This window comes from Macrotis lagotis, chromosome 5 (assembly GCF_037893015.1).
Source record: "Macrotis lagotis isolate mMagLag1 chromosome 5, bilby.v1.9.chrom.fasta, whole genome shotgun sequence".
In the NCBI taxonomy this organism is placed as follows: domain Eukaryota; kingdom Metazoa; phylum Chordata; class Mammalia; order Peramelemorphia; family Peramelidae; genus Macrotis; species Macrotis lagotis.
In genome coordinates, this window is record NC_133662.1 from 227,888,623 (window position 1) to 227,916,433 (window position 27,811).

Consider the following 27,811-nt stretch of genomic DNA (forward strand, 5'->3'; position numbering starts at 1 on the left):
AGTGAAAGTTGTGTGGTAGGCAGTCTTTCCCAGTCTCTATCAGTTGCTGATATCTTCCTGCTTCAGATAATTTCCATCTATTCTGTATGTCTCCTATATTTACTTAGTTACATACATTATTGTTTCTACCATTATACAGTATGCTCTTTGATAATAGAAAAGTTTTGCTTTGTTTTTTTTCTTCCTATCCCCAAGCCAGTTCACAGTAAATGTTTTAAAAATGCTTTTTGACTGACCATGCATATGATTCTTAGATTCATATAGCTAGTCCTAGTCTCTCCAGTGAGATAGTTAAACATTCCAAACTCAATATGCCCCAAAGAGAAATCATTACTTTTCCTTCTCGAAATCAATCCCTGTCTTGAACTTCCTTATTGTCAGAAGTGCCCCCATCTCTCTAAACATTCTGGTTCAAAACTTTGGTGTCCACCTCCACTCCTCTGCATGCCAGATATCAGTTAGCTGCCAAAAACTGCTTTTTCCATAATATCTTTCCTCTACATTCCCTTCTTTTCATTCATATCCACCATCCAAGCTCAGGTCAAATCACTCAAAACACTCTGACTATGAGGGCAGGGAAGACAAGGTCAGACCTTTGTTTTAGGAAAATCACCTTGGGAGCTCTATAGAGAATAGATTACAACAGGAAGAAATAAATCACAAAAGACCCATAAGGAGATCATGGCAATAATCTAGGAAAGAAAAATGAAAATGGTCTAGTGAAAAAAGGTCTTTGTGAGGTATTCTCAATTCTGGCTAAGCAACTAATTGAAAAAGGCTTGTCCTAATGACATGCTCAGCAGTAACAGACTAGGCATGTTCCAAAGCCATTCCAAAGCACTCTAATTATACATTCTCTCATTCTCCATTTCCTCTCTCTCTGAGAAGAAAATAGACCATTGCTTCAATTAGAGTTACATTGTCTAGAGCTTTTATAGCGTGTTATGTATTTTAAATGTTGTATTAATAGTCTTTTATTTTTATGTTGGTCATTTCGAAGGACACAGTTACTTACCCCACCCTTGATCCCTAAATCCCATCTAGACAAAATAATTAGGCTTTTCCAATGAAAGGAGGAAGGTGAATTTCTCATCTCTTGCTGGGGGTCAAAACAGGACATTATAATTATACAATATACTTTATTTTAGCTCTTTTCACTGACATTATTGTAATTAGCTCATAAGATGTTTTCCCGAGTTTACTCACTTCATTATGTATTATAATCATAGATTCAAGATCATAAATATGTCTCCAAATTCCTATGGATTTCTCAAACAGGATATAGCTTAATATATACCACATATATAGCTTAATATAAGCTTAATATAAGCCATCACATTCATAGCTCAGTTTGTTCAGTCTTTCTTTAGCAGCTTAGAAACAATTTTACTTTTAGCACTTTGTTGACACAAAGAATACTGAAGGAAATATTTTAGCATATATGATATCTGCATGGGATTTATTGTTCAAAGTAACAATCTCTAATCCCCATTAAGGGTTACTAAGTGTGCCGACATTCTGGAGAGGTAAGATTCACATTTCTGGAGGTCTTTACCTAACTGATAAGACATAGATCCTGGGTCTGAGAGGGGCCATAGATATCCAACTCCATCCTAAATTGAAGGTTGCTTGCTTCCTAGACAGAGAAGTAGCTTTTCAGATCCCACCTTCTGTTAGTGGGATGTATAAGGACCCAGTTCTGAGCTGTATCTTTGGTGATCTGGCTCTCTATCCAGACCCCTGTCTCCAGCATATGCCACATAATCATCAAACTTAGAGAAATAATAATAAATGTGTATTACCCTAATTCTGTTTTGGTCTTTCTTGACACCAAATTTATCCCTCACTAGGACAAACTCTGAAGGTTAACACTTTTCTAATTATTTTTGAGGACAATCTCATGGAGATTCTCAAAAGTAACTCATCAGTTTAGTTTAGTTTAGTTGGGTTTTTTTTTTTGCACAATTCCAAACAAATAATCAGATTCATGTAATAAAGTAAAAGAAATAGAACAGCATCCCTCTGGGAGAAGACTGACCAGATCTATTCCAGATTACTTTTATTTGGAAAATATAATAAGCTGAGACAAATCTAAATACAGATGAGTCTTTCCTTTAAGGAAATAAAATCATATTAAAATAGTACCTTTTCCTATTTGTACAAAAATATTTATAGCAGTTCTTTTTTTAAAGAAAGATTTTATTTCTTTTGAGTTTTGTAATTTTTCCCCTATTCTTGCTCCACCCTCCCCCCCCCAACAGAAGGCATTCTGTTAGTCTTTACATTGTTTCCATGGTAAACATTGATCTCAGTTGAATGTGATGAGAGAGAAATCATGTATAAGGAAGAAAAAGAAAGTATAAGAGATAGCAAAATTACATAATAAGATAACGGGGTTCTCCCCTAAATTGTTCAGGTATAGTCTTTGTTCAAACTCCACAATTCTTTCTCTGGATACAGATCGTATTTTCCATCACAGATAGATAGCTCAAAATTGTCCCTGACTGTAGCTTCCCTGAATTCCATCCCTCCTGGTTTCTAATAGAACAATAGTGTCCCATGACATACATATACCACAGTTTGTTAAGTCATTCCCCAAATGAAGGACATTCATTTAATTTCCAATTCTTCATCACCACAAACAAGGCTCTAACAGCTCTTTTTGTGGTGGCTAAGAACTGGAAATTTAAGGATGCCCATCAACTGGGTAATGGCTAAACAAGCTGTGGTAGATGATTGTAATGAAATATTATTGTGCTATAAGAAATGTCAAGCAGGATAATTTCAGAAAAACCTGAAGAGACTTTCATAAACTGATGCATAGTAAAGTGAACAGAACCAGGAGAACATGGTACCCAGTAATAGCAATATTGTTTAATGAAAAATTATGAATGACTTAGTCATTCTCACCAATATAATGATCCAAGACAATCCCAAAAGGACTAATGAATCATATTATCTGCCTCCAGAGAAAGAATTGATATTGTTTGAATATAGTTTGAAACACTTTTCACTCTCATTTTTTCCTTTTGTCTTCTCATATAAAATTACTAATATGGAAATATTTTACAAAATTGCACATATATAACCTATATCTGATTGCTTACCATTTTAGGGAGGAGCAAGAGGGAGGTAAGAAGGAATAAAATTTGGAACTTAAAACTTTAGATAAAAATGTTTTTTAAAAAAATTTAAATAAAAAAAAGAAATAGCATCTTTCATCCTTCCTGGGTCTTTAGGGTTTTCTTCTTTATGATCCTTAAAGGCAAAGAAAAATAAAGTTTAGGCTAAACATAAGACATTAAGAAGTGTTAAATATCAAGAAGATTGAAGACTTCTGGAACTATATAAACATGAGATATTGTTGAGAGAATCAAATGTAAAAGCAAGTAAGACGTGATATTTTGGTTCCCTAACTCTTCCTTTCCTGTTTCTTCCTTCCTCCCCTAGGCTATTTGAGCTCTCCTTTAGATTATCCTTGTCTAAATTCTTAAGTTTCATAACTCCAAGGATGCTTTAAAAACTGTCAGAAGAGTAGGTGGGGAAAAAGAAATACTTATTCCAAGACCTGCTTGTTCTTGGAAGATGGTGAATCTTGGCAATAGGAAGACATACATTGTTCTTTATGAGTTTCTTGCAGTTGGAAAATAACAAAACCTTAAATAAAATTGTACTGACAGAATTAAATTGGGTCTCATATAGACACAGGGGAAGAATCCTACCACCAATTTGCCAATTCAGACCATCCACTGATTTTGATCTAGAATCCTTTAGACACCAAGGTTTCTATCATTTGCTTATATTCAACGTTCTCCTCATCATGCTCTTCAAAATGAATATGAAGAGAAGGGGAAGATGTCAAGTATAGATGGAATTATTCTCGCTGCTCTCATTTTTTTTGCTTGTTCTCACAATATTTATTAGTCTCAACTTTCTCCTGTAGGCAACTTTACATACCATAGATCTGCATGATTGGAATGTCCCTTGGGGATCCTAGGAAGCAGTTTGTGGATTCCAAGTCAATCATTTCTCACAAACATCCACTTCTTCCATACAATAGGAGTCAGGGAAATAGAGAGCCAGTCTTGAAGCCAGGAAAACCTGAGCTCAGGTCTCACTTAACAAATTCTAGTCATGTGATCCTGGGCAAATTACTTAATCTCTCAGTGCCTCAAGCAATTCTCATAAGGTTCACACCTGTAGAAATAAATTACATTGCAGAAAAAGATTCACACTTGTATTGGTAGAAGGAAATAACTCAATCAGGGAATCTTTATTCCAATGAATCACAAGTCAAGACCTGATCCCCTATATAGAAATCCTATTCAGATGTCCATTTTAAAGAAGCTATGGAATGCATTACTGTCTTTTTAAGATTGTGGAAGCCAGATGGAATTTGAGTTTTTGTACTGGCAGATTTGAAAATGACAGATGACAAGACTATGAAGTACTTCTTCCTAGGAGGAAAATGTGGGTTTATCCGTGGTCTGGGAATCACAATGAAGAATCCGCAAGCAATGGAGAAGCTGGTAGTAGCCTTGGACACATGGTCCCTATATGTGTACTTTGGTTATATTGTTCTCTACATTTGGGCTCTCTTTTCCTGTTGTCACACATTTGTATAAAAATACACCTAGGTTTTTGGAGAAAAATGTTTTGTGGCAACTTTTTTGATATGCAAATGAAAAATTTTTTAAAAATGTAAAATTAGCTTACTTTGCTAAGAGATATTTGTGTCTGCTGACTACAAGGTAAGCACCTCAGTAAGGGGCTCATGAGATACAGTTTTGAAAAGGTGGTCTCACTAGGTGTATCCTGGATCTATAGGATAGTGGTTTCTTTTTTGAGGAGATATCCCAAAGGAGTATGAAGAACAATATTTTCAAGGACATGAATAATTTCATTGCTAATCTGTTGCTGTTGGGAGCTAGGGTCTCTAAGCTGTTTGACACAGTCGCAGCAAGAACACTCAAGGCAGTCACACTGCCTGATGGAACATTTCCTTCTTCAATATATACAGGGATTTCATGCATACCAATATTTATAGGTTTATTATTGATTGCAATATTTACTCACCCTAATAGTGGAATGACTATAAAGGATTTCAGAAAAATTCCTTGAATAAAGCATATTGTAAACTCTGTCCAAATTTAACAGGACTGCCTCTCCCTGAGGCCACAAAAGGCTTCAACATTATGAAATCTCTGGAAAACTCAACACTGGGAATTCCAAGGAGATGTCAGAATATATAAAGGGAAAACAGATACAAGATGGGTCAGATAGAATTCCAAGGAAATTAATAGTTTTGCCCCCCCACCTTACCACATGGAGGAATATATGAAAAAGTTGGTGAGAAAATAGTATAGGTGACCCATATGTGAACTCCAGCAGTCTTAGTTTCAAGGGAAAGAATAAAAAAAGTCACAGAAACTATGGTTTCTACCAACAAGGCCTGAAAGAAAAATTGGTTATTGTAAGAGTTAATGGATGGGTGGACAAGCATAAAGACCTTCACTATAGATTGTTAAGGAAGTGTATTGAAAAACAAAAAAATATAAAAAACTTTCCATTAAAAGAATTGAGTAATAACTTTAAATGAATTAACAATTATACAATGTAGTAATAAATAAGGTAACAGATAAGTTGAGGTCATCATGGTCTGAGTAGGGATAAGAAATCAATTAACTACATGATTATTAATTAAACTTGTAATCACATGATTAAAACTTGTAACCATATGGACTATATGATTGATGATGAAAATTGTACACTTTTGTAACCAAGGAAATGATCTTAGCTTGTTTGAAACATATGATTCTGAGACTATAAAAAATAAATCCAAGCAGCTGACAGTCAGTCAACCTGCTCCTGCCTTTACCCCCTTGTTGACTCATCTCATTTCACTGATTCTATCCCTCCTGTCAGGTTCCAAGGACCCCATGGAGGCTGGACCCCTGCATGTTGCCTTATGGTCCCAGAAGCTTTTGGTAACTTATTTTTTTTTCCCCATTCATCTCCTTCACTTTAATTCACTTGCTCTTTAAAATGCTTGTCTTTCATCATTTCCCTAATTCAAAGACCCCCAAATAACTATTTTTACCTTATCCTTATTTTTAAGAATGCTTTGTTTTCATATCACTTATATTTCTCCCTACATCCCTCAAACCTTTCTGTCCCAGAGAGTCATCTCTATAAAAAGAATATTATTGAAAGAAATAAAAGAAAACGTGATTAATTGAAAACATTTGACAATATATGTAATCTTCCATACCTGAGGACGCTCTCCTTCCAAAAAGGAGACATTCTTCTTTGGAGACATACTTGTTCTTTGTAGTTTTGTAATATTATTATTGTTTTGTGGTTACTTTGTTGCAATAATTGTGTTTAGTTTTGCCTCTGATTCCTTCCATGAATTCATTATAGAAATCTTTCAACATTTCTCAGTAGTCATCATATTTCCCTTTCTTATAGACAGTAATATTCAACTACATTCGAGTTCCACAATTTGTATAGCCATTCTCAAGTCCATAGCAACTACTTTGTTTCCAGTTTTTGGTAGCACAAAAAATTCTGCCATAAATATTTCAGTATATAAGGACTTTGATGACTTCCTTAGGTTTTATACCTAGTAGTAGAATCTCTGGGTCAAAGGTATGCACATTTTGTGACTTTATATAATTCCAAATTGTTTGCCAAAAGTCTTTACTATCTAAGCTGCATAAACAATACACGTGCCCCTATCTTCCCTTGGCTTCTCCAACATTCCCAACTATAGACATTATTCATTTGCTTGCTGTGAGGTGAAACTTCAAAAGTATTTTGATTTTCAATTCTTTCATTAATTGTGATCTGGAACATTTTTCACATGTTATTAATAGTTTATGATACATTTGAAAGGAAATGTATATTTTTAGATAGTTTGCATTATTCTGATTCATTGCCTTGACAACATTGGAGGGAAAAAACTTTCTGTACTGATTGGTTCTTGTCCTTTCTTATCAAGGAGATGAAATGACATCACTATATGATAGACCAGTTATGGTGTGGTCGATCAGACTGATATTAGCTTGGAATGCTCTACCACAGGTCAGGTTCAAACTTGGACATCTCACACTTCCTGTGAGCAGCCTCAGTTCCCTCACCTCCTTCTCCTCCTCCACCACCTCCCCCACCGCCAATCAAGTTTTCCTTTGAAGTCAGTGGAGTTTTTATTTGTTTTTCTTAGTTACTAAAACTATGCACTGATCCTCCCAACATAAGCAAGATCCCGGATTCAAGTCTCTCACAGAAGAGATTTCACATATTAGGAGCGAATCTTTACTTTCAAAGCATATTGATTTCCCAGTTTCAGAAAAAATTGAGGTACTAAGAGCAGAAAAGCACTGATTAGTCACATAATTAGTATATTTTCCTTAGGGTAAAAACTATCAGTCACCTTGGTAAACATTTAGAACACTGTTAGATTCCAAAGAAGAAAAGGGAAGAAAGAACTCTTAAAATCAGGAGACTAGGGATTGGGGTTCTCAACTCTGCCAACTCTGATCCAATGCATGAACCTTGATCAAAGTCTTTTCCTCCTTAGACTTTTGTCCTCTAACACCTCCTTGTGGCAAAATCTGAAAACAGTTTGCTGATAAACTATTAACATTAAATATAAAATCAATTAAATGTCAACTATTGAGGCTATTAATTTTTATAACTTAAAAATTACATATTCCCACCTTCTCCTTCAATTGCCTTTGTCCACATACCACTCAATTGTGCACCTATTACCTTTGTTTATATTCATAATCAGTGTACAGGGAGAAGGGAATATTGAGTTTGAGAGGCAAAAAGGCTAGGGATCAAACATTGCCTCTGCCATATACTAGGTGCTTGATCTTAAACAAGTCATGTAAGTTCTCAACGCTCTGGGAAATACTCTAAACCACAGGGGTTCTAATTTTTTTTTTAATCTTGGACCCCACTGAAAATTGGAGAAACTATATGGCCCTTTTTCAGAACAAGGTCTTAAATGTACAAAAGAAAATATATAGGATTGCAAAGAAAATGAATTGAATTGAAATAGTTATCAAAATATTTTAAAAAGAACTACAAGTTCACAGATCCCATCTCTGTACAATTAAGCAGAAGGAGCTTCTGGGCTTTTTAAATTTATCATTATTTTATTTTATGGCAATCTTTTAATACCAGTGTATTCTGCACAGATCTAGTTTTAAATTGTATTTTAGGATTAGATTATATCTGCATAACAACCATTCTCCACCTGTTGGGGCATTTTCTTTTTTGACAATGCTTTTAAGGCATGTTTCTTATAATAGGGATTATTAGATCAAAAATATTTAATGTTAACTCAGAGTGATGCAGAGAATTATGAATGTAGAAAAAATTAGAAGCAGAAACAAGTTCTGTAATCTTTTAATGCTGTTAAAACCTGGGAATCTTGATAAGGGTGTGGAAGGATCTTTTGTGATCTATTGTTTCGTTGTTTCAGGTAAAATTTGTATCCTTTCTCCTCATTGCCAAGCCCCAGTCTTCAAGCCTCTATCTTGTTCCAGTCAGGCAAAGTAGGAGGGATTTCCCCTTTTGCCCTCAGATAAGGGGCAAAGCTGGACCTTGGGCTGGACCCCCACTGGGCCAGTCCACTCTCTGTTTTTATCCTTACCTCTCCTTATCTCCCTCTCTCTGACTTAGTCTCTAACAAGCAACTGTGTCTAAGTGCCTGTTGACCCTTTGGGAGGAAAAGGTTTTTTTAACCAGTTTAGTTTGCTATAGTTTATAATAAAATCATGAGCAATGTTAAAATTCCAGAGAGCACATGAATTCTTTTGTCTTTCTGTGGCCCCCAAATACTATCTTTAATTGGTGATCCCAAAAATCCCAGTGGCAACAATAGCCTGTGAACAATTTATACAGGGAACACCAATTTTCAATTTCAACAGTAATCTATGAGTATGCCTATTTCTGCACACCTTCACTAGTATCACATTTTGTTGGCTTTGTTTATTTTTGTCACCATGCTCTAGGGAAATTAGAATTTAGATTTAGACATAATTTGTTTTAGTTGTCCAAACTTTTTTTTATCATATTTACTTAAACTTCTAGTAAAAGTAAATGTGTTCTCCAGGGGCTCAACTCCATACCATATAAACAAAAAATAAGGGCACAGCAACTGAGGTAATGCTTTGGGTGTTAAAATCATCACCTCACTGATTGCCTCTGTCTGTACTGATGTTCCCCACCCAGCTTCAGTGTGGAATTCTCAATCATTGCTGGGTTCACTCTGTCACCACTAGGATGATCTTCTGTGGTGCTCAGTTAAAGTCCAGGGTAAGTCTCTAGTCAGAAACATCCTTTTCTTGTGTTTCTAGAAAGAAAGATAAAGTTCAGTGAGATATCCTTCACTAGGTCTTACTTATTCTTTGAAGTTTGGATAGACTTGTGGCAGTCAACAAGTAAGGCTTTACTACATTCTAGGCACTGGACTTCTTTTATATAAAGATGCAAGGGAAACTATGCACCTGACTTCAAAAAGATCACATTTAAATGAGAAAGACCAGTAAATTGCCACGTACCTGGGAGAGTAAAACAGAATAGACAGAAAGTAGTCTCTGAAGAAGGGACACTGTAGGGAATGGGAGGGGATCATGGTGTTCAGCAACTTTTTATGGAAAGTAGGATTTGTGTTGTGTCTTAAAGCTAGGAAATTTAAGTGAAGGTTTGAGTTGGGGGAGGGCAGTCTGGATGGAGAGGAGACACAGAAGAGATGTATATTTGGCAATGGAAAGGATATATGGGGTAAGAATAAGGAATAGACGGTAACCCTGAGGTTTAGAGCTTGGATGATTGGGAGAATAATGATGATTTCCATAGTCAAGGTAAAAATTGAGATTTTAGTGGAAAAAATAAGTTGTTTTGAACATGCAGAATGTGAGATGCCTATGGACATCCAGTTAGAGACATCCAAAAAACTAATGGTCATGTGGTGTACAGATGACTGGAGACAAAAAAGAAGCATCTGCATAGGGGTGGCAATTGAACCCATGGGAGTGGATAGGATCACAAAATGAAATAATATAGAGGGAGGGAAGAAGGCCTTCAGTTATCAGGGAAGGATTCTTTACACAGGTAAAGTTTGAAGACCCGAGATTGTGGGGATGATGGCACTAGGAATCTGCTTTGGGGGCTAGGAAGTATAGACGAGGAAGATATTGATATAGGCAACAAAAAGGCCCACCTCTTCATTAGAGATAGGAGTGAAGGAGATGGTAAAGAAATAAGTAAGATGGGAAGTGAGGAAGAGTAAGCTCTTGGTGGATAACCTGGGTTTTCTGGAAGTATGAGTCACAAGATCCTTACTACAGAGAGTAGAGCCAGGATTTAATGGAGAAATCTGAGAAGGCATGAAGTTTTGGAGTAGTCATTGTGATGATAGGAATAGCAAATTAATCACTGGTAGGTAGGTGAAGGTGGATTGTGTTTCTGCAATGAAGGCCCAGCTGAGATCACATTAAAAATTAATTTGTAGGGTTACATGCAGTGAGGTCTTGTGATTTTCTCCAGCAAAGAATGCAGGTTTGACAAATTCATCCCTGGATCTGGGGAAGCAGTTATTTTCTTTCCAAGTATATATTCTATTAATGATTTTTTCATATCCTATAACCATGCCAAAATATTAATAAAAAGTTGGAAGACTACACCAAAGCTTGGATCTCTTGGCTTCTGTTCATACTCTGAATCACTTTTTCTACGTTCTATAACCCACGCTCCTTGAAGGGGTTGGTTAACTTCTCTTCCAATATATCCAAGATAGTGTAACTAGTCACTTTTGTCTCATGTACTTTGGGCCAGGAAATGTCCAAAGCAGGGGGTCCCCAAAGTATATTCTGATCAGCAGACACATGTCATTGCTAGATCACCAAGGCAGATTGGGAGAGAACTGCGACTCCTAGTATACACTCCAATGTCCATGTGATTTTACTACCATATAGTTTTTCTAATTCAGAACTTCTTAACATCTAGGTTCATTTTTTTAAACATTCTTTTACCTTTCTTTCTAGCATTTCTGACCCAACTATTCTACCATTAACCTATTGTCCAAAGGGAATAAATTCTTGGAGTGAATCCTGAGTCAGATTACCAAAGTTAAGGAATGGACCATGAGTCTGATCTTTGAACCTCTGTACTGTCCAAGGAATTGTGTTTCCAAATGTAAGACTAGCTATTTGAAAATATTGTACTAGTGGCTTTGATATATTTGAGTGACAAATCAGTTAAGGTGGTAGGAAATGAAAATACCATACTGTTTGAATCTGTACTCTTTATAGCCTTCACATGGAGGAGGCTGAGCCTCAAAACCTTATTGAGTTCCCCATGTTCATTCACCATTTTTTTGTTCCCTCCCCAGTCCTGTCCCCATGCTCAAGTCCTCAGATGATGAAACAACCTCTTACCTTGGAACAAATTAATAATTGACTTTTAAGTCAGCTGTGAGTTCCGATCATTTGCATGAGAAATAACCTCTCTCACAAGGATAAAGGAAGACAACCCAGGACTTTGAGATGAATTTGAAGGGGTAAGGATGTACACAGCCAGTCTCATCATCCCATTTGATATGTTGCTGAATTAAAGATTTAGAATATGTGTGTTACTTTATTTTCATTCTAAGGAGAAGAAAGCATAGAAAGAATACCTGGTGTGGCTATTAAGGTTGTCTTCATCACTTAGTGCTACAGTCCAAGTTCCCCTTGACTCAGTCAAGAGTCAAAAGAAATACTGAGGTCTAAAATATGAATTCTGTAAAAATATTGTAGGTAGATTGTGAAGTCATTTTACATACAAATCTTCATAAAATTGATCAAATTTCCTCCTTCACCTCAACCTAGAGAACTTTAAGAAAAATCTGAACAGCTTGTACTATGTTTCCTTTTACAATTCTTACCTCCTTCCCAACTTAATTCTTAAAGTAAACTTATGGCATGAACTTAGAATTCAAAAGAATTGTCCCTAAGTAGTTAGGGACCCAGTGTCTACATCTCAAGCAACGAATATGTCTTATCTGAAAATAGGTCACATACTGATCAATCACTTATTGTTTCCATGTTCTTTTGATGTGAGGGGAGTTTCTACTTCAGCTCAAAACCTTACTTTTGGAAAGTAATAGCCCTCAGACCCTTGGCAGAGGGAAAGCTTTCATTGATTCTCTTCATTCTTCCTCTAGTCCCCCAGGCAGCCTGTATTGAAATTCCAGGTGTCTCAAAAGTCTTGTTGAAGTTTTAAGCTATTAGTGTTTTAGACTGAACTAATGTGTTGTTGTTTTTGCAGGGTGGGGGTGGAGGGAACACCTTTTCTAAAGCTTATTATACTAATTGCTTTCAAAAGAATAATCCCTCTCTGGTTTTCTGAAGTTGAATCCATAGAAGGCAGGGAGGTCAGTGCCTACGTCAGGGCCCTGCTTCACAACTTTTCCTGTGTGCTTTCTAACAACTCATTAGAGTCCATTCGGCAATGACAGAGATCACTGAGTGTGGTAATGACATGCAATATTGAGCAGTGAATCTCAAGATAAGTATCTTCACTCATTTTATAAGGAACATCTATGTATCTCTCTGATCTAAAAAAGGGCTGTTCACATTTGAATTTTTATGATGCAGTTTTAGTAGATTATACTGAGTTCTGCTGTCTTTTCTAAAGGAGAAGAGTCCTCTGTGTGTATAGCTTTTAGTAGTTTAGAGACCTCTGCCCAGTCCTCTGTGTGTATAGCTTTTAGTAGTTTCCAGACCAGCTTCTCTCCAGAAGCAGCAAAGAATGGGGTGAGGGGTCACAATTTCAGTGAGCATGCATAGAAGGGAGGGGCAGCAGCACAACCATGCAGAACAGCACCAAGTATTGATCTTTTTTCTCCTGTACTTATGATATTGGGTTCAAATTATGTCTCAGTGTTTATAACTCAAGTCATATTCTAAATCATTCTCTTTGATCTTTATATTTCTGCTTCTTTGGTGCTTTAAAATAAGCAGGGAGAGAAAGGTTGCCTTCAAAGCTGGAACTGGAATTGCTTATTATTCTGGTCACTTTAGTCCCAATTGAGCACTTGATGTGTCCCCAGCATTTGGAAATGCTTTGTCTTACTGGGCCAGATGCATCTAATATACATAAGTATATTTAAATGCACACATCATACATGGTATATAGACCTATCTCATACTTCATAGTTACACAAATATAGATTTTATGCATGTAAATATATACACATAGCAATATGCATATAAATAGCAATATAGCATATGTAGAGATATAAATTTATATATATTATGCAATACACAAATTTCATATGTATACACACATATAAACAAGTCACACAGATACATATCTATATGTGAACATACATATGCACAAGTATGCATATCTATAAGTACACACATATATTTACAGGTGAGGAAAGTTTCAAGAAAATATTTACTAGGTCTTCCTAAAGAGAGAAAAGCAAGAAAAAAATGGTAGCTAGCTCTGTTCCTGATTACCAGATTCCATAAATTCACACCATATAAAGTTCAAAAAAAGGAATAAAGAAGCAAGGCCAGTCATGCACATAGACAGTTTCTTTATAAGGCACATGGGTTGACTTGAAATACCTATCAAGATTTTCTTTACATACCTGTGCAGTAATATCTACAGGGGTAGTAGGATTGTCAAGATCAAGAGTAAACCCTCAGGTTAACAGATCCAGAAGCCTACAGAAGGACACCTGAGATTAGGATTTCCCAAACTGAAACTGGAGGTTTTACCTTCTTGCTGTCAGAAAGTCATCTTCTGTGGCTTCTGGATCTGGCTTCTGTGGCATTGAACTTACTTTCCCTTCCCTTGATTGTCCTTGTTTGCTCCATCTAGAGAGAGCAAATAGATTTACATATTGTATTTACAAATAGATCATTTCATGTATGTTCCTCATGTGATGCATATAAAATATATATCCTGTCTACAAATATGCATATATGTATGATTATAATACTCCATCAGGATATCCATGTATTACATCCTATTATTGTTGTTTGTTCAGTTGTGTTTGACTCTTTGTAATCCCCTAGTGGAATATTCTTGGCAAATACTGAAGTGTTTTGCTATTTCCTTCTCCAATGTATTCCCATTTTTACAGATGAGTTCTAAGGTAAATGGGGGTGAAGTGACTTGCCCAAGGTCATATAGCTAGTCAGTGTTTGAACCTATGTTTTCCTAACTCCAGGCCCAGTGCTCTATCCTCTACAACATCTAGCTATCTCTATATAGTATATACAAAATGTAAGACAAAATTAAAAAACCTATAAGATATCAAATTATATATGTACATAGATGAATACCTAGATAATTGTTTATAATTTGTATTCCAGTATAACTAAATATATCTACTATTGATATTTTAAATATGAAAATAAAACCTATGTATTAATTTATATATCTATATAGAAAATGTATGTATTACTTACATAATACATAAATATCAAGAGGTATCTAGATTATCTTGATATGTTTATATATATGTAAATATATCTACTGAAATATATCTATGTACAAACGTACTTATACAATCCAGATATAACTACATGTATATGCCTGCATATATATATTTATATTTTTATATCTATATAGAAATAAACATATTTATATACACTGACATAATCAGATGTCATGATTTATGAGATCCTATTTACAATTAATACAATTTTCAGTCAGGATCCTTTGTTTCTGCACTTAACTCAGAAATTTAATTGGTTTGTGATAAGTTTAGAAATCCAGTTCTCCTGTTAACCTCTCCTATTCTTGTGTTACCTTGCAGGATGCAGGTGGACACCGGGGAGTCTGGGCTAGCATCCGGACACCACCGAGAAGTCTTTCTTCCTGGGTCTGCTGTCCCTGTCCTTGCAACAACTAACACTACTCAGCCCCGGGAGGAAAGGAGGGGGTGGTCGCTAGGTCTCACCCTCAATTTCCAAACAGCTGTATTTTTTTCTATCCATGACTCCAGCTTTCCCATTCTCTGTACACGCTAAAACTATGAAGAGTATAAACAGAGTGATTAACTTCCTACGAATGTTGAGATTCTTAATCTCTCGTAATCGGGGTCCTGCCCCTGTCGACCTTGTCTTTTTAGCGGTTACAACGCTGCAGATTTGTCTATCTTTATATTTTTATATATACTGCAGATTTATACGTGTGTGCACGTGTATAGTGTCTGGGGAGAAGCGACAACCCAAGACACCGCGGGCAGTGGGGAGCACCCCAGAAGCCGGGGCAGGATGGGGTTATGGGATAGCGTGGTCTCACCCCACCCGAGAAAGCCGGCCACATCGCCCCCATCCCGGGGCGCGCGTGATGGTGGTCGCCGGGCCCTCCATGGAACTTCTTGCGGAAGAGACAGCGGCGCCGCCTTCCAAAGAGAAGGCCGCACCAGCCCCTACTTCCTCGTTCCGGGAAATCGATCCGAGCCAATGACAGCCCGAGGCAGACGCACGCGCAGTGCCCGCAGCCTCGCCCCTCCCCCACCCTGTGCGGAGCTTCCTGGTCATCTGAGCCTCCGGGCCTCCCAGCCGCCGTGTAACCCGGATGCTTCGCGGGTGACTTTTTCCAGAGCGTTCCTCTGAGCCGGCTGGGCTTCCGGCCCCCCCGCCCCCCCCCCCCCCCCGCAGCCGGGGCCGAAGTTCAGTAATTGATCAGATAGACGGGAAACAGCAGCGCGGGAAGAAACACGAGCGACCACGTCAGACAAGAAGCAATTTTGCGAAGTCACTTCCGCGCAGAGGCCCCATGGTGTAATGGTTAGCACTCTGGACTTTGAATCCAGCGATCTGAGTTCGAATCTCGGTGGGACCTACCCGTTGCTTTTTTTTTTTTTTGCTGGCTCATTTTTGACAGGGTTAGAGCGTTCATAGGATACATTTTGCAGAATGGGTCTGATGGAAGAAGGGGATAGAGGGGAATTCCTCTAATTCCGGTTCTATGTTAGGGGGAAACAGCAACCACTATAGAAACTAATCCGAGAAACCGGGTAAACAGACGAGGTGGCCGAGTGGTTAAGGCGATGGACTGCTAATCCATTGTGCTCTGCACGCGTGGGTTCGAATCCCATCCTCGTCGGATTCTCTTGCTCACTAAAACTGTGGCTTTTAATCCTTTATCCCTAAGGGGCACTGCAAAAACCCCCTGAGGCCGCTTGCTTTCTAAAAAGAAACCCAAACACTCATTTCAGGTTAACGATTTCCTAATAACTCGTTAAGAATAAAAAAACATTCCCCACTCACTTACCCTTACCTTTCCCTCTCCATCCCGGAATTTTGTATAACAACAATATTTTTTTATCCGAGTGACAAATTCTTCGATCTGTGAAACAACCAATTTTTATTAAGCACTTGCTGTGCCAAGAGCCGGAGGAGATAAAACGTGAATGAGTCGAACCTGAACCCTGCTCTCATGAAACCACCGCTGACTGCATCCCTTTCTCCCGCAAGTTTCCCAGAATTTGCCCCGGGGTTCGCTCCCAACTCTGAGATGGTTTCTGGATAAAGCCCGTGCCCGTCCTCTGTTCAGAAGCCACTGCGGCACCCCGTCCTCTCCAGCACCCCTTCTTCCTTATTTGCGGACATCTTGTAACAAACCTGAGGGAGCTCTAAAGCTGGGAGGTAATTTAGAAACAGATTCTTCCTTTCAGAAAAAAAATATAAATTAAATCACAGGGAGGATCCCGGAAAAACTGGCTAGTCCTACCTCGTTCTTTGCGGGAGACAGGAAGCAAGCTATTTAGATTAAGTAAAGAAGCAGCATCGCGGTGGGAGGAAATAAAGCTCACTTTTTTTTAAATACTATGCCCAAAATAATGAGCCGTAGTCGGCAGGATTCGAACCTGCGCGGGGAAACCCCAATGGATTTCAAGTCCATCGCCTTAACCACTCGGCCACGACTACTGCGCGGTCCAAACTATCTCATGAATCTTTCATTTCTTCATTTCCTTTCAGGTTCTGGTTCCGTATTTTGTTCCTAGGTGGACTAAGTGTAGCATCGTGCGCGTCTGGTTTTTTAACAAAAAAATACAGCGAATTAACAACTGAATGTTTGATTTGATTATTCTAAAATTATAATAGGAGCAGGTAGTGTGGCTGAATGGTTAAGGTGAAGAATTCCCAAAGCCTGTGTGTTTCAGTTCTGCCAACTGCCAAGGCTCTTTTCTGAATGAATATACACCCCCCACACACACACACCTATATACATATTAATGCACCCACCTCGGTTTATTTTATACATATCTTTAAATAAATTTATATTATATATACATATAAATATATTTATATATTCACACATGTGTATGTCTAGCTCATATATTTGTGTAAAGTTTTGCGGGGAAAAGTGTGATTTTTTGAGTCCTGAAAAGTTAGATGACAAACTATAACCCACTCAAGATTATCTTGAAAAACTGATTTCTACAAAAATACAGAAAGATAATTCGGGACCCAAAGTCTTGAGTTAGGAGATCCATTACCACCAGAGAAAGATAAAGATAAAGATAGAATCATCTCTAATCTAGCCTAAAAGGATTTCTTGCTTTCTCCAGGGGTCATCCTTTTTTCTGGAACTTTACACTCCCAACTTTTCTTTACCTATTTTTCTCTTTCTCACTCATCATTTTAAACATATAGGCTTATTCACCTCACTGACAAAATGAGAATTATGATCACTGAGAACATATCGGGAATCAGTGATGATAACTGACATTTTAAGGGTCATATTTCAATGATAAAATAGCTGATGATTTTCTTTTTAAAAATTCAGCAAAATTTTATTTCAAGGTCAGAATTCTCTGACTGGAATTCAACTTCTCATCCACTGGAAAAAGAAGAAAAGCAGAACTTGTAACAGAGATATTAACCGAGTCAAAAAAATACAGAAAAGGAAGAAACGAAAGCTTCGATTCAATCTGCATCTGAATCTATCACTTCTCTATCTGGAAGGTAGTAGAATGTTTAATTGATGACACATTTCAGGAGGAAAACCTGTAGAGATCGAAAAGTTCACACTCGTTTGTTAGTTTATCTGTTATATTTCCTTTAAATCGCTTCCTTTTTCGCTGGAGTGTGGAAAATATGAAAAATAATTTTATTAGAGAAAAGTTGAGTCCAGTCTAGCAGAGGATGGTTTCGATCCATCGACCTCTGGGTTATGGGCCCAGCACGCTTCCGCTGCGCCACTCTGCTGACGACGAGCGTGGGCCTTTTTTCCCCCTACAAATGTCTGTGTCATCTCCACGAGGGTGGTGCTGGCTCTCCCGGAGAATTCTTTTCAAACGGAAAGGGGACCCGCCCGCCGCGGCCCTCCTGCTCCCGCAGCTACGCTGAAAGCCAAGTCTGGCCCCGAGGGTGAATCCGCTTAATGGAAAGAAGCCGAGTAACAAGTTAAATGGAGTCCTGGAGCTCCCGCGCCCGGTGCACTGGTGGGAGGCCGGGCGAAGTAAACGTTCAAAGCATTTCTATTTGTTTCTAGCGTGTTTTCTGTCCGCTGCACCCCAAGGAGGAGCCCTGGGGCTTTGGGGGCTCCCGCCCCAAGCTCCGCGGGCAAAACAAGGAAGCACAGAGCCAGGCCCTTTTCCCTGAACACGAGCTCGGAGAAAGCCAAAGGACAACCGGGGCCGGGGAGCCCCGAGGCTCGGCGCCGGGCAAGGGGCGGGCAGAGCCCGGGGAGCGCCAAGTCTGGTTCCCGCCCGCGCGCTTTCAGTTCCCAACCAGGTCGGCTCCGGGTCTATATAAGGCGGCGCAGCTCGCATCGGAGCACTGTCTGCAGCTGTTAGCTCCTAGTCACCATGTCTGGTCGCGGCAAGGGAGGCAAGGGTCTGGGCAAAGGGGGCGCCAAGCGGCACCGCAAGGTGCTGCGCGACAACATCCAGGGCATCACCAAGCCCGCCATCCGCCGCCTGGCCCGGCGCGGCGGCGTCAAGCGCATCTCGGGGCTCATCTACGAGGAGACCCGCGGCGTGCTGAAGGTGTTCCTGGAGAACGTGATCCGGGACGCCGTGACCTACACGGAGCACGCCAAGAGGAAGACGGTCACGGCCATGGACGTGGTGTACGCGCTCAAGCGCCAGGGCCGCACCCTCTACGGCTTCGGCGGCTGAGCCCGCGCCCGCGCCGCCCCCCACAACCAAAGGCCCTTTTCAGGGCCCCTCACCTCCTCCGGCAAAGGAGCGGTAATGTGGCATTCTGACAAACTGCAAACCTTTTTTGTTTGGGGCGGGCTCCCAGCAAAACAATGCTTTTTCTTACGGCTAGTATTCCAAAAGTGCAGTTTCTGCAGATTTCAGCAAAACAATGCTTTTTCTTATGGCTAGTATTCCAAAAGTGCAGTTTTTGAGCAGCAACGGGTGAGCCGATTATAACTTCATATGCTATAACATTTTTTTTCTAGTCCTCAACTCTTCCCCTCTTTTGCATAGCTATTCTACCTAAACACAGACTTAGACAAGTGAACAATTAATTAGAGGGAATATACTGAAACACGAGGGTAAATTCGACTTATGTAAATTGCTATCAACAATTTAAAAGTTCCTGTTTCTCCACCTCTATAAATGTGGTTCTTTGTGGGTTTTTATTATACAGATCAGCACTAGATAACGTTGAAGTCATTAATATTACTCAATTGTGGGCAGTTTTTCAGGAATATGGTTGCCTCTGAAAATATTACTCTTCTATTAAAAGGATTTTTTTTTAAGGACACATTCCTCCCCTTGCCTGCTTTAGAATTTGTATTCAGAAAGAAGCAAGCTATATTGTCTATAGATCTCAATATTGCGCACACAACGTACAGCAGAGAAAAGTCATATATGTATCACAGTATATGAAATACTATTGACTTGAAAACGATGGTTCCTTAAGATTTGTAATTTCAGAATTAGTCCTGGATTTCTTCACCATTTGGTGAACTGTGGGAATTTAACAACTGAATTCAATTCAGTAAGAATTCCTTTACTTTGTTCCAGTCTCTTCAAGGACTGGATTAAGATTTTCCAATTTTCTTAAGAAAATCATATGATCGTAGATTTAAAGCAGGAAGGAATCTTAAGTGGTTATCCACTTCAAACTTCTCGGTTTAGAGATGAGGAAAGTGAGGGCCAAAATGTTCAAAAAGGTAGAAAGTTGGGAGATCAGGTTTTTAATGAAAGTTTTCTAATTCCAAAGCCAGTAGATTCTATTCCATAAGTTAGTGTCTCTTGCAAGATACTGTTCCCTCATCCCCCAAATAAAAAAGAATACAGGATAGATACAAAATAAAGGCAAAGTGAAAAAGCCTAGGCACCACTAATTTAAAAGTTCTTTTGAAGGAGATTTATCTTCTGAAGAAAATTCCAAGTCTCAAGAGGTGAAGGTGAGGAGGGGAAGTTTTAACGGATATATAGAACAGTCAACTGAAATGGAAAAAATCAGCCTAGTATAGAAGATAAAAAGTGTCAGTTTGCTGAGTTTTTTTTTTTAATAAATATCTCATTTAATCTGACTGAAATTAGAGTTTGAAGTGGGGAATAATTTCTAGAAAACTTGGAAAGAATGTCTGGATCTATTCTAGACTGTGAAAATCTTTAAATCCCATATAATAAGGGTGACTAGGTGGTGTAGTTGATAAAATCTTGGGACCTGAAGTCTGGAGGACCAGAGTTCAAATTCAGTTTTCTTTGCTGTGTATGATTCTGGAGAAGTCACTTAATTCCCAAATGTTTAAAAAAATATTCCATACAGCCCACTTTGTATTTCAGTACCAATAGGTAGCCAAATTTCTCAAACATAGGAAAGGCATGAATAGAGTCCCAATGAAAGGAATCTAGGAATTGTTATTGGTTCAGATTATTTGATTCCTGAAATCTCCATTACACAAATTGGATGAAACCCTTTTTATCTGATTTTTTTCCCCCTGCTTTAATTTCTCTTCTCAGCATGGTGGGAGGAGAGGCCTAGTCCTCCTTCTGAACTTCTAGCTCAGGGCTTTAAAAAAAAGAGACAAAGCAGTGTTTAGTACCCTCTGCCTTATAGTGATCTCTCTCAAGGCCAACTGGTGACCAAATTATCAAGAATGTCTAGCTTCTCTTGCTACTTCTGAGTTTAGAGTTTCTATAGTCATACCACTTGTGTCTCTGTCTCTCCCTCTCCAGTCATATTTATGGCTTGCTTCCTATTCTCATGGCCTTTTGATCCTTCTGTACTTGCCTTATGAGCCATTTTTCTGATCCAAGATATCCTAATATGTGAAGTTAAATAAAAGCAATGAATGAAGGTTAACCTCAGTATTGTGCCCATATAGAGAATATGCTTTAGCATTTGGAGGCTGGCTTGAGAGAGTTAAGTTTCAAACAGTGGACAAACTTAAGGACATCTCAGTTCCTTTCTTTGTTGCTATTTCAGTACACTCAGCTCTGGGACTATACAGATAAGAAATGGCAAAAAATTCTATCTCTTTGCAATGAATAATAATGTTTCAAGGTCAGTCATGGAATAAGTCACACTCCCTTCTTTTAGTTTCCTCTTCTTTCTCTCCTCAATCAGTTGGAATACTCAAAGACCCTTTTTTTAAAAAAAAAATAGATTTGGGAATATACTCCTCCTGAACATTGTCTTAGAATCCCTCTGAAGTCAGGAAAAATCAACAACACTTGGAAGCTAGGACTCTTTCTACATACAAGTGGATGACTGTTATCATCCAATCAACTGAATGTAGCTGTTATTCTTCATGGGCCTAGGATCACTAGTTAGTCTAGGACTTGGGAACTCAAACATTCAGAAAATACATTTAAGCAAACACTAAGTCATTCAGTCAAGTGCCAAAGGCAGATACTTATTCTAAACGCTGATGGAGCAAAAAAAAAAAAAAGCAAAAGTTTCTGTCCTCTAGGAACTGCTGTTCTGCTGGAACAGATAACATACAAGTGTGTGGAATGAGTTTACCCACTTAAATAAAACTTGGAGATTTCTCAAGGTATGAAGAGAAAATTTTTATTCACTTCTCAAGAATTGAACCCCTTGCTTAGCCTTAAACATGGAGAGAGAAAAAGGGGTACAAGAGCAAGAAATCCAAGATCTATGTATCCTAAAGCAACCCCCACCCCCCCACTGACCCATCCTTGTTAGTGAGCAATGTGGTCTTCACAATCTAGACTACTCTAAAGAAAAAGCCTATAATTCAAACAGAGACAAGTTCTCCCCGTCCAGGACAAGGAATATAGAACCATCTGGACTTTAGTCCAGATAAGACAAGGTCAGTTTACTTTTTACAATCTGGTCAAGGTAACATTAAATTGCTTGTCTCAGGAGGAGGGGCAGAAGGGATATAACACACAGCTTAACTTTCTAATCTATAATATTCTACTGAAGAAATCTCAGACTTTATCCCATTCATAAAAACAAACAAACAAAACCACTATGCACAAAGTTCTATGTGCCTCCGTGTGTTGTCTGTGTGTGTGTGTGTGTGTGTGTGTGTGTGTGTGTGTGTGTGTGTGTGTTTGTAAATGGGAAGTAATGTTAGAGAAAGGCACTAATATTGGAGGGGTTGGTGGAAGGATGGAAAAGGATGGAAAGGAAGGGGTTGGTGGACGGATGGAAAAAGCCTCTTGCAGGAGAAAGGATTTGAGTATTTAAGAAATCCATGAGGACCATGAGCTAGAAATAAGAGAGGACAATATCCCAAACATGGATTACAACTGATGAAAAAGATGAGTCAGGAGATAGAGGTTATTTTCCAAGAAACCCCCCAAAAAGCCAGGCCAGTACCATTGTATCAAGTATACAGGAAAGGTAATAAATTGTAGGAAGAATGGAAAGTAAGGAAATGACCAGACTCTGAAGTACTTTAAAAATCAGAGAATGTATATATGATTCTGGAGGTAAAAGGAAGTCACTGCAGTTTACAGATTAGGGAGATGATTTATTTTGGGAAACTGAATGGAGAATGGACAAGTGTGAGGAGAGATTAGGTAGAGCAAGCAAAAACCTGGTTGATAAAACAAGCTGGAAGGAAATATTGTGAAGGTAGAAATCACAAGAACCAAATATTAGTTTCACCATCTATGGCCCTGTTGGTTGTAACCCCAGACAACCTTCAATAAATTTGTCTCTAGATGCACAAATTATGTGCAAGGACCTTTTTATTTCTCATATATGGTAGATGATTTATCATCACCCACACCCATACACAAAATCATCTGATTTAGAAAAGTTGCTGCTAAATGATCAAGATAATATAATTTTCCTGACTTCTGTGAACTTGTAAGAAAAATTATTTATCTCTTATAAACTACATATGCCTATGATTTTAGTCTTTCCCCCTCTCAGAAGCCTTGCCAACCAGTGAGAAAGATACACAAATATACAGGGCCTTTTAATCAATTATTTTCATCTAACATCCCCCAAATTCTATCCTCAATATATAAAGCCCAGTCCTCAAATTTGCCCTCATTTAGGTAGACCATATTAAATGTTACTCTACATCTACTTTCCCTTGAAACAAATTCACTGTGTTAGTTTCACTTTTGTTGACTTGAAATTTTACTTTCTGTTCACTGAAAAAAAATAGAAATATTTGAAAATGTTAAAATAGATATAGTTGTTAGACTTGAAAATATCCAATAATCTTTCCATTACTTTACATCCTCCCTAATCAGATCTTGTTTTATAGTGAGGAAACTCAGTCTTAAACTTTTTTGAAATGAAGAATAATGCTTTTGTAATATTGTTTTTATACAAGAGAAATCCAGTTGAATTTAGGTTAATCTAAGTCAACTAGATTCCCCCAAAGCCAACTTCAACAACACAGCTTCTTGGGTAGGAAACTAGACCTCAGTATTTAAGAAGCTATCTATTTACTTCTATATTCATAGGCAGCAGAGTCATACCGTTATCAAGAAATTTATGGTTTTTATATTGATCAATCTGTGTAACGATCCTTTTCACAGGCGGACAAAGAAGAGAACAAAGTAATTGGAGCGATTTTTCAGTGTCCGAAGTTTACGACAAATAAAGCTACCCTTAGTGTCTCCATTTTGCCCTGAACTCCTCAGGCAGGGTATGGAAGACAGTTTTAAATAAAGAATGTTTCTGGGAATTTTACTTGAAAAGATTTAAATTTACCTTTTATAAACGGAAATCAAATATCAGAAAAGGTTGGTTTGTCTTTTTTCCAATTCGAAAGGAATCTATTCTAAGTTAGATATTTTAAAATGACGTATTGAATAAATTGAGCGGGAAACCATCGCTCCGCCCACGCGCCTTCAGTTCCCAACCAGGTCGGCTCCGGGACTATATAAGGCGGCGCAGCCCGCATCGGAGCACTGTCTGCAGCTGTTAGCTCCTAGTCACCATGTCTGGTCGCGGCAAGGGAGGCAAGGGTCTGGGCAAAGGGGGCGCCAAGCGGCACCGCAAGGTGCTGCGCGACAACATCCAGGGCATCACCAAGCCCGCCATCCGCCGCCTGGCCCGGCGCGGCGGCGTCAAGCGCATCTCGGGGCTCATCTACGAGGAGACCCGCGGCGTGCTGAAGGTGTTCCTGGAGAACGTGATCCGGGACGCCGTGACCTACACGGAGCACGCCAAGAGGAAGACGGTCACGGCCATGGACGTGGTGTACGCGCTCAAGCGCCAGGGCCGCACCCTCTACGGCTTCGGCGGCTGAGCCAGCCATTGCTAGCCCGCCCAAGAAAACCAAAGGCCCTTTTCAGGGCCCCCCATTGTCTCAGCGAAGGAGCTGGTTGCGCTAAGTGCTTACGAAGTCTATCCGCGAGCACCAAAGCTGGAGGCAGGATGCTTGCCCCGAGTTGGCTCCGTCCTGCGCGGTCTGAGGTGCTACGAAAGACCAGGGTTTCTCCTAATAGGTCGAAAGCCTCCCAAAATGGGGCTCCCGCCATGCTGTTCCTCTACGACCTGGCGGGCGGGAGCGTCAGCTATCGCGAGAACAGCTCGGGAAGCCAATGGTAAGCGTCCTTGAATGCCGGAGCCGCTTGTCCAATCAAAAAGCGAGCTTCTAATCCGGCTTGCTCGGACATGCGGGAGTCTTCCAAGTTCTGCCTTCCTTTTCTTGGGAGCTGCATCGGCTCCTAGCGATTGAGCTATTGTGCTCCTCAAAAACCTGCCCCTTTTGATGTCCACATTTCTGTCAACTGTACCTCAATTATGATTTAGCTTTAATTCCCTAACAATTCCATTTTCTCCTATTGATTCTGCCTCTATGATCTCTTCTTTCTAATCTTGACTTCTTACTCTTATATTTTTGTACCCATCCAGCAGATCACAACCAAAATTCTAATAGTTTCCCCTTTTCACATTCATTTTCTGTCTAATCCATCTTTTTCAATAATTGTAGAATATTCCTTACAGACATGTCTGATCTGGTGATTTCTTTGCTCAAAACTTTTCAGTTTATCTCTTGCTAACAAATAAGATTGAGCTCTTTAGCCTGGAATTCAGGTTGAGCACTACTTTGCACTTGCACTTGTTTCTCAAAACATCCTCTTTACATTCTAACTCAACTGCACTGCTCACAATTTCATTGACATCATATTTTATAGCCTCCCTTGTATGTCTATACCTACTGTTTACCTGCAAAAATTATACGCATTCTTAAAGACCCAGATCAATTGCCATTTCTAAGAAATCTTACCTATGATCCTTAAGCTCAAATAATCTTTCCCTAGTGCTACTAACCCCTTAGTCTTTTGTTTACATTCCATTCTTACCTGAAATCCTGCAGATCTTTTCCCCCAAGAAGATAGTTTAAAAAAAAAAAGAACTTCTAATCTTCAAAGTGTAACTAACAGAACCATATACACCCCAAAGACCACATGAACTAATAGGGCATTTTATTTTTAATAATCTGTTAGTGCTCCAAATACTTGCTATTTACTTTTCTCCTTCTGATTAGTGACCAACCCAGTCTAGAAATTAACCCCATATTTCCCACTTTGTTTCCTTGCGGCCATTGAGGTTCTTGTATTTTTTTATAGTTCTCTAACAGAAGATTCTTTGCCACTTTGGTACTGCACTGAACAAGTAAAATGATTTAGGTATAGTCTTATTTTTTGTAATGTTGAAGTCAATTTATCCAAAAGCAATGATTCTTTCCTCAATTATTAAGATCTTTATTGTTTCTACAATTGTATTCATATAGATCCTGCATGTATTTTATAAATATACTCTCAAATATTTTGTAGTTTCTATATTGATTTTGGATAGCTTTCTCTTTTTAGCTCTTCCTACTTGTTTTTGTTGGTAATATGTTGGAATGCTGATGATTTGCATGATTTCATTTTATCCTGCAATTTTGCTGAATTGTTTCAATGATTTTTTATTTGATTCTTTAGCATTTTTTGAGGAAATCATTATGTCCCCTGCAAAAAAGCCATAATATTGTATCTTCTTTGCCTTTGCTTAGTCCTGTTACTTCTCTTTCTTATTGCTTGCATTGAGTATTTTTAGGACTACATCAAAAAGTAGCATTATAATAAAATCTTTCTTTTGCCCATATCCTATTGAAAAGTCCTCTAACTTTCTCCATTTTATATATAGAATGTTTGTTTTAGGTATTTGCATTGCCTTCATCAAGAATTGAACAGATTGGGGTGGGGAGATACCTATCATTGTCCCAGTCATGATGAGTAAGGAAAGTGAAACCCTGGCCTTCATGTTCCATATAGAATATGATTCTGGATTGGTGGAGAGAATGCAAACTTGACCAAGGAAGGATGGAGTTAGTTGGCATCCTTCATTCTCAAACAGGACCAGAATGACATCACTGTGTTGGACTCAAGTACAGTGTGTTTGACTATGACTGGCCAGACCAATATGAGCTCAATCACTGGTCAGATGTGAATTGTCCATATGGTAGGTTCTCTAAAATTGTACATCTTGTGTTTCTTTTTCAACTACTACAATTCTGCTTTGGTCATAGAGCACAGTTATCCTGTGCCGGTGTCTTCCATGTTGCACAATCAATTCAAAATTTTTTAGAGAGCTTTTGAATCTTTGTATTGCTTTTTCTGACCACCATGTGAACACTTTCCCTCTTTGAGTTCTTCATAAAATTAGCTTTTTGAAAAGTATATGTTTGACATTCAAACAACATGGACAACCCATTAGAGTTGTTCTCTCTATGGTAAAGTTTGAATCCCCAGCAAGTTAGTTTGAGAAAGAACCTTGGTGTACAGGACCCTATCCTGCCAGGGGATCTTCAGAATCTTCCTTAGACAATTCAAATGGAAGTGATTCAGCTTCCTAGCTAGTTTTCTGTCCAGGTTTCACAGGTATATAACAATAAGGTAAGCACAACTGTTCTGTACACCTTCAGTGTGAGAGTTAATCTAATAAGCTTTTCTACCAAACTTTCCTTTAAGAGCCTCCCAAACATTGAGCTAGCTTTGGCAATGTGTGTGTCAGCCTCATCATCAATGTGTAATCTCTGGAAAATATGCAGTCAAGGTATAACATTAATGGTTTTCAAAACTTTTCCATTTCCTATAACAGATAGCTCCATGTATAGATGGCCTGGAAATGGTTGGTGAAGCACTTGTGTTTTTTGTTGTTAATTGTTAGGCCAGAACTCAGACAAGCATCAAATAATTGATCCATACTTTGTTGCATCTCAGCTTCAGAGATTGCATTGAGTGCACAATCATCTTTGAACAAAAAAAAATAATACCAATTCTCTCTCCACTTTAGTCTTTGCTTGCATCCCTTTCAAACTAAATAATTTGTCACCAGATGGGAGTTGGTACAAGAACTTTGGAGAGGAGAGATATTCT

General features: G+C 38.7%; 2 protein-coding genes, 1 long non-coding RNA gene and 4 other non-coding genes across 9 annotated transcripts; 4 read left to right on the top strand and 3 right to left on the bottom strand.

The window, feature by feature from the left end:
• Positions 1-4,203: 4,203 nt before the first annotated feature.
• On the bottom strand, positions 4,204-15,453 carry LOC141488532 (uncharacterized). 3 transcript variants are annotated; one of them, XR_012468721.1, is made up of 3 exons: positions 15,322-15,453; positions 13,788-13,886; positions 4,204-9,367 (listed from the first exon to the last, which is right to left on the bottom strand). It is a non-coding gene; the product is annotated as an uncharacterized LOC141488532 (long non-coding RNA). The 3 variants fall into 3 exon arrangements; XR_012468722.1 differs by having other exon boundaries at positions 4,204-11,620; XR_012468723.1 differs by having other exon boundaries at positions 11,454-13,886.
• Positions 15,454-15,795: 342 nt separating this feature from the next.
• TRNAQ-UUG (transfer RNA glutamine (anticodon UUG)) lies at positions 15,796-15,867 on the top strand. The gene has a single exon. It is a non-coding gene; the product is annotated as a tRNA-Gln (tRNA).
• Positions 15,868-16,049: 182 nt separating this feature from the next.
• On the top strand, positions 16,050-16,131 carry TRNAS-GCU (transfer RNA serine (anticodon GCU)). Its single transcript has one exon. It is a non-coding gene; the product is annotated as a tRNA-Ser (tRNA).
• A 742-nt stretch (positions 16,132-16,873) lies between these two features.
• TRNAS-UGA (transfer RNA serine (anticodon UGA)) lies at positions 16,874-16,955 on the bottom strand. Its single transcript has one exon. It is a non-coding gene; the product is annotated as a tRNA-Ser (tRNA).
• Positions 16,956-18,167: 1,212 nt separating this feature from the next.
• On the bottom strand, positions 18,168-18,239 carry TRNAM-CAU (transfer RNA methionine (anticodon CAU)). Its single transcript has one exon. It is a non-coding gene; the product is annotated as a tRNA-Met (tRNA).
• A 561-nt stretch (positions 18,240-18,800) lies between these two features.
• On the top strand, positions 18,801-19,201 carry LOC141488535 (histone H4). Its single transcript, XM_074188656.1, has one exon. It carries the CDS (start codon positions 18,842-18,844, stop codon positions 19,151-19,153), a length of 312 nt encoding a protein of 103 aa, XP_074044757.1. The 5' UTR covers positions 18,801-18,841; the 3' UTR covers positions 19,154-19,201.
• A 5,132-nt stretch (positions 19,202-24,333) lies between these two features.
• LOC141488534 (histone H4) lies at positions 24,334-24,745 on the top strand. Its single transcript, XM_074188655.1, has one exon. The coding sequence runs from the start codon at positions 24,379-24,381 to the stop codon at positions 24,688-24,690; it is 312 nt and encodes a 103-aa protein (XP_074044756.1). The 5' UTR covers positions 24,334-24,378; the 3' UTR covers positions 24,691-24,745.
• The last annotated feature ends 3,066 nt before the right edge of the window (positions 24,746-27,811 follow it).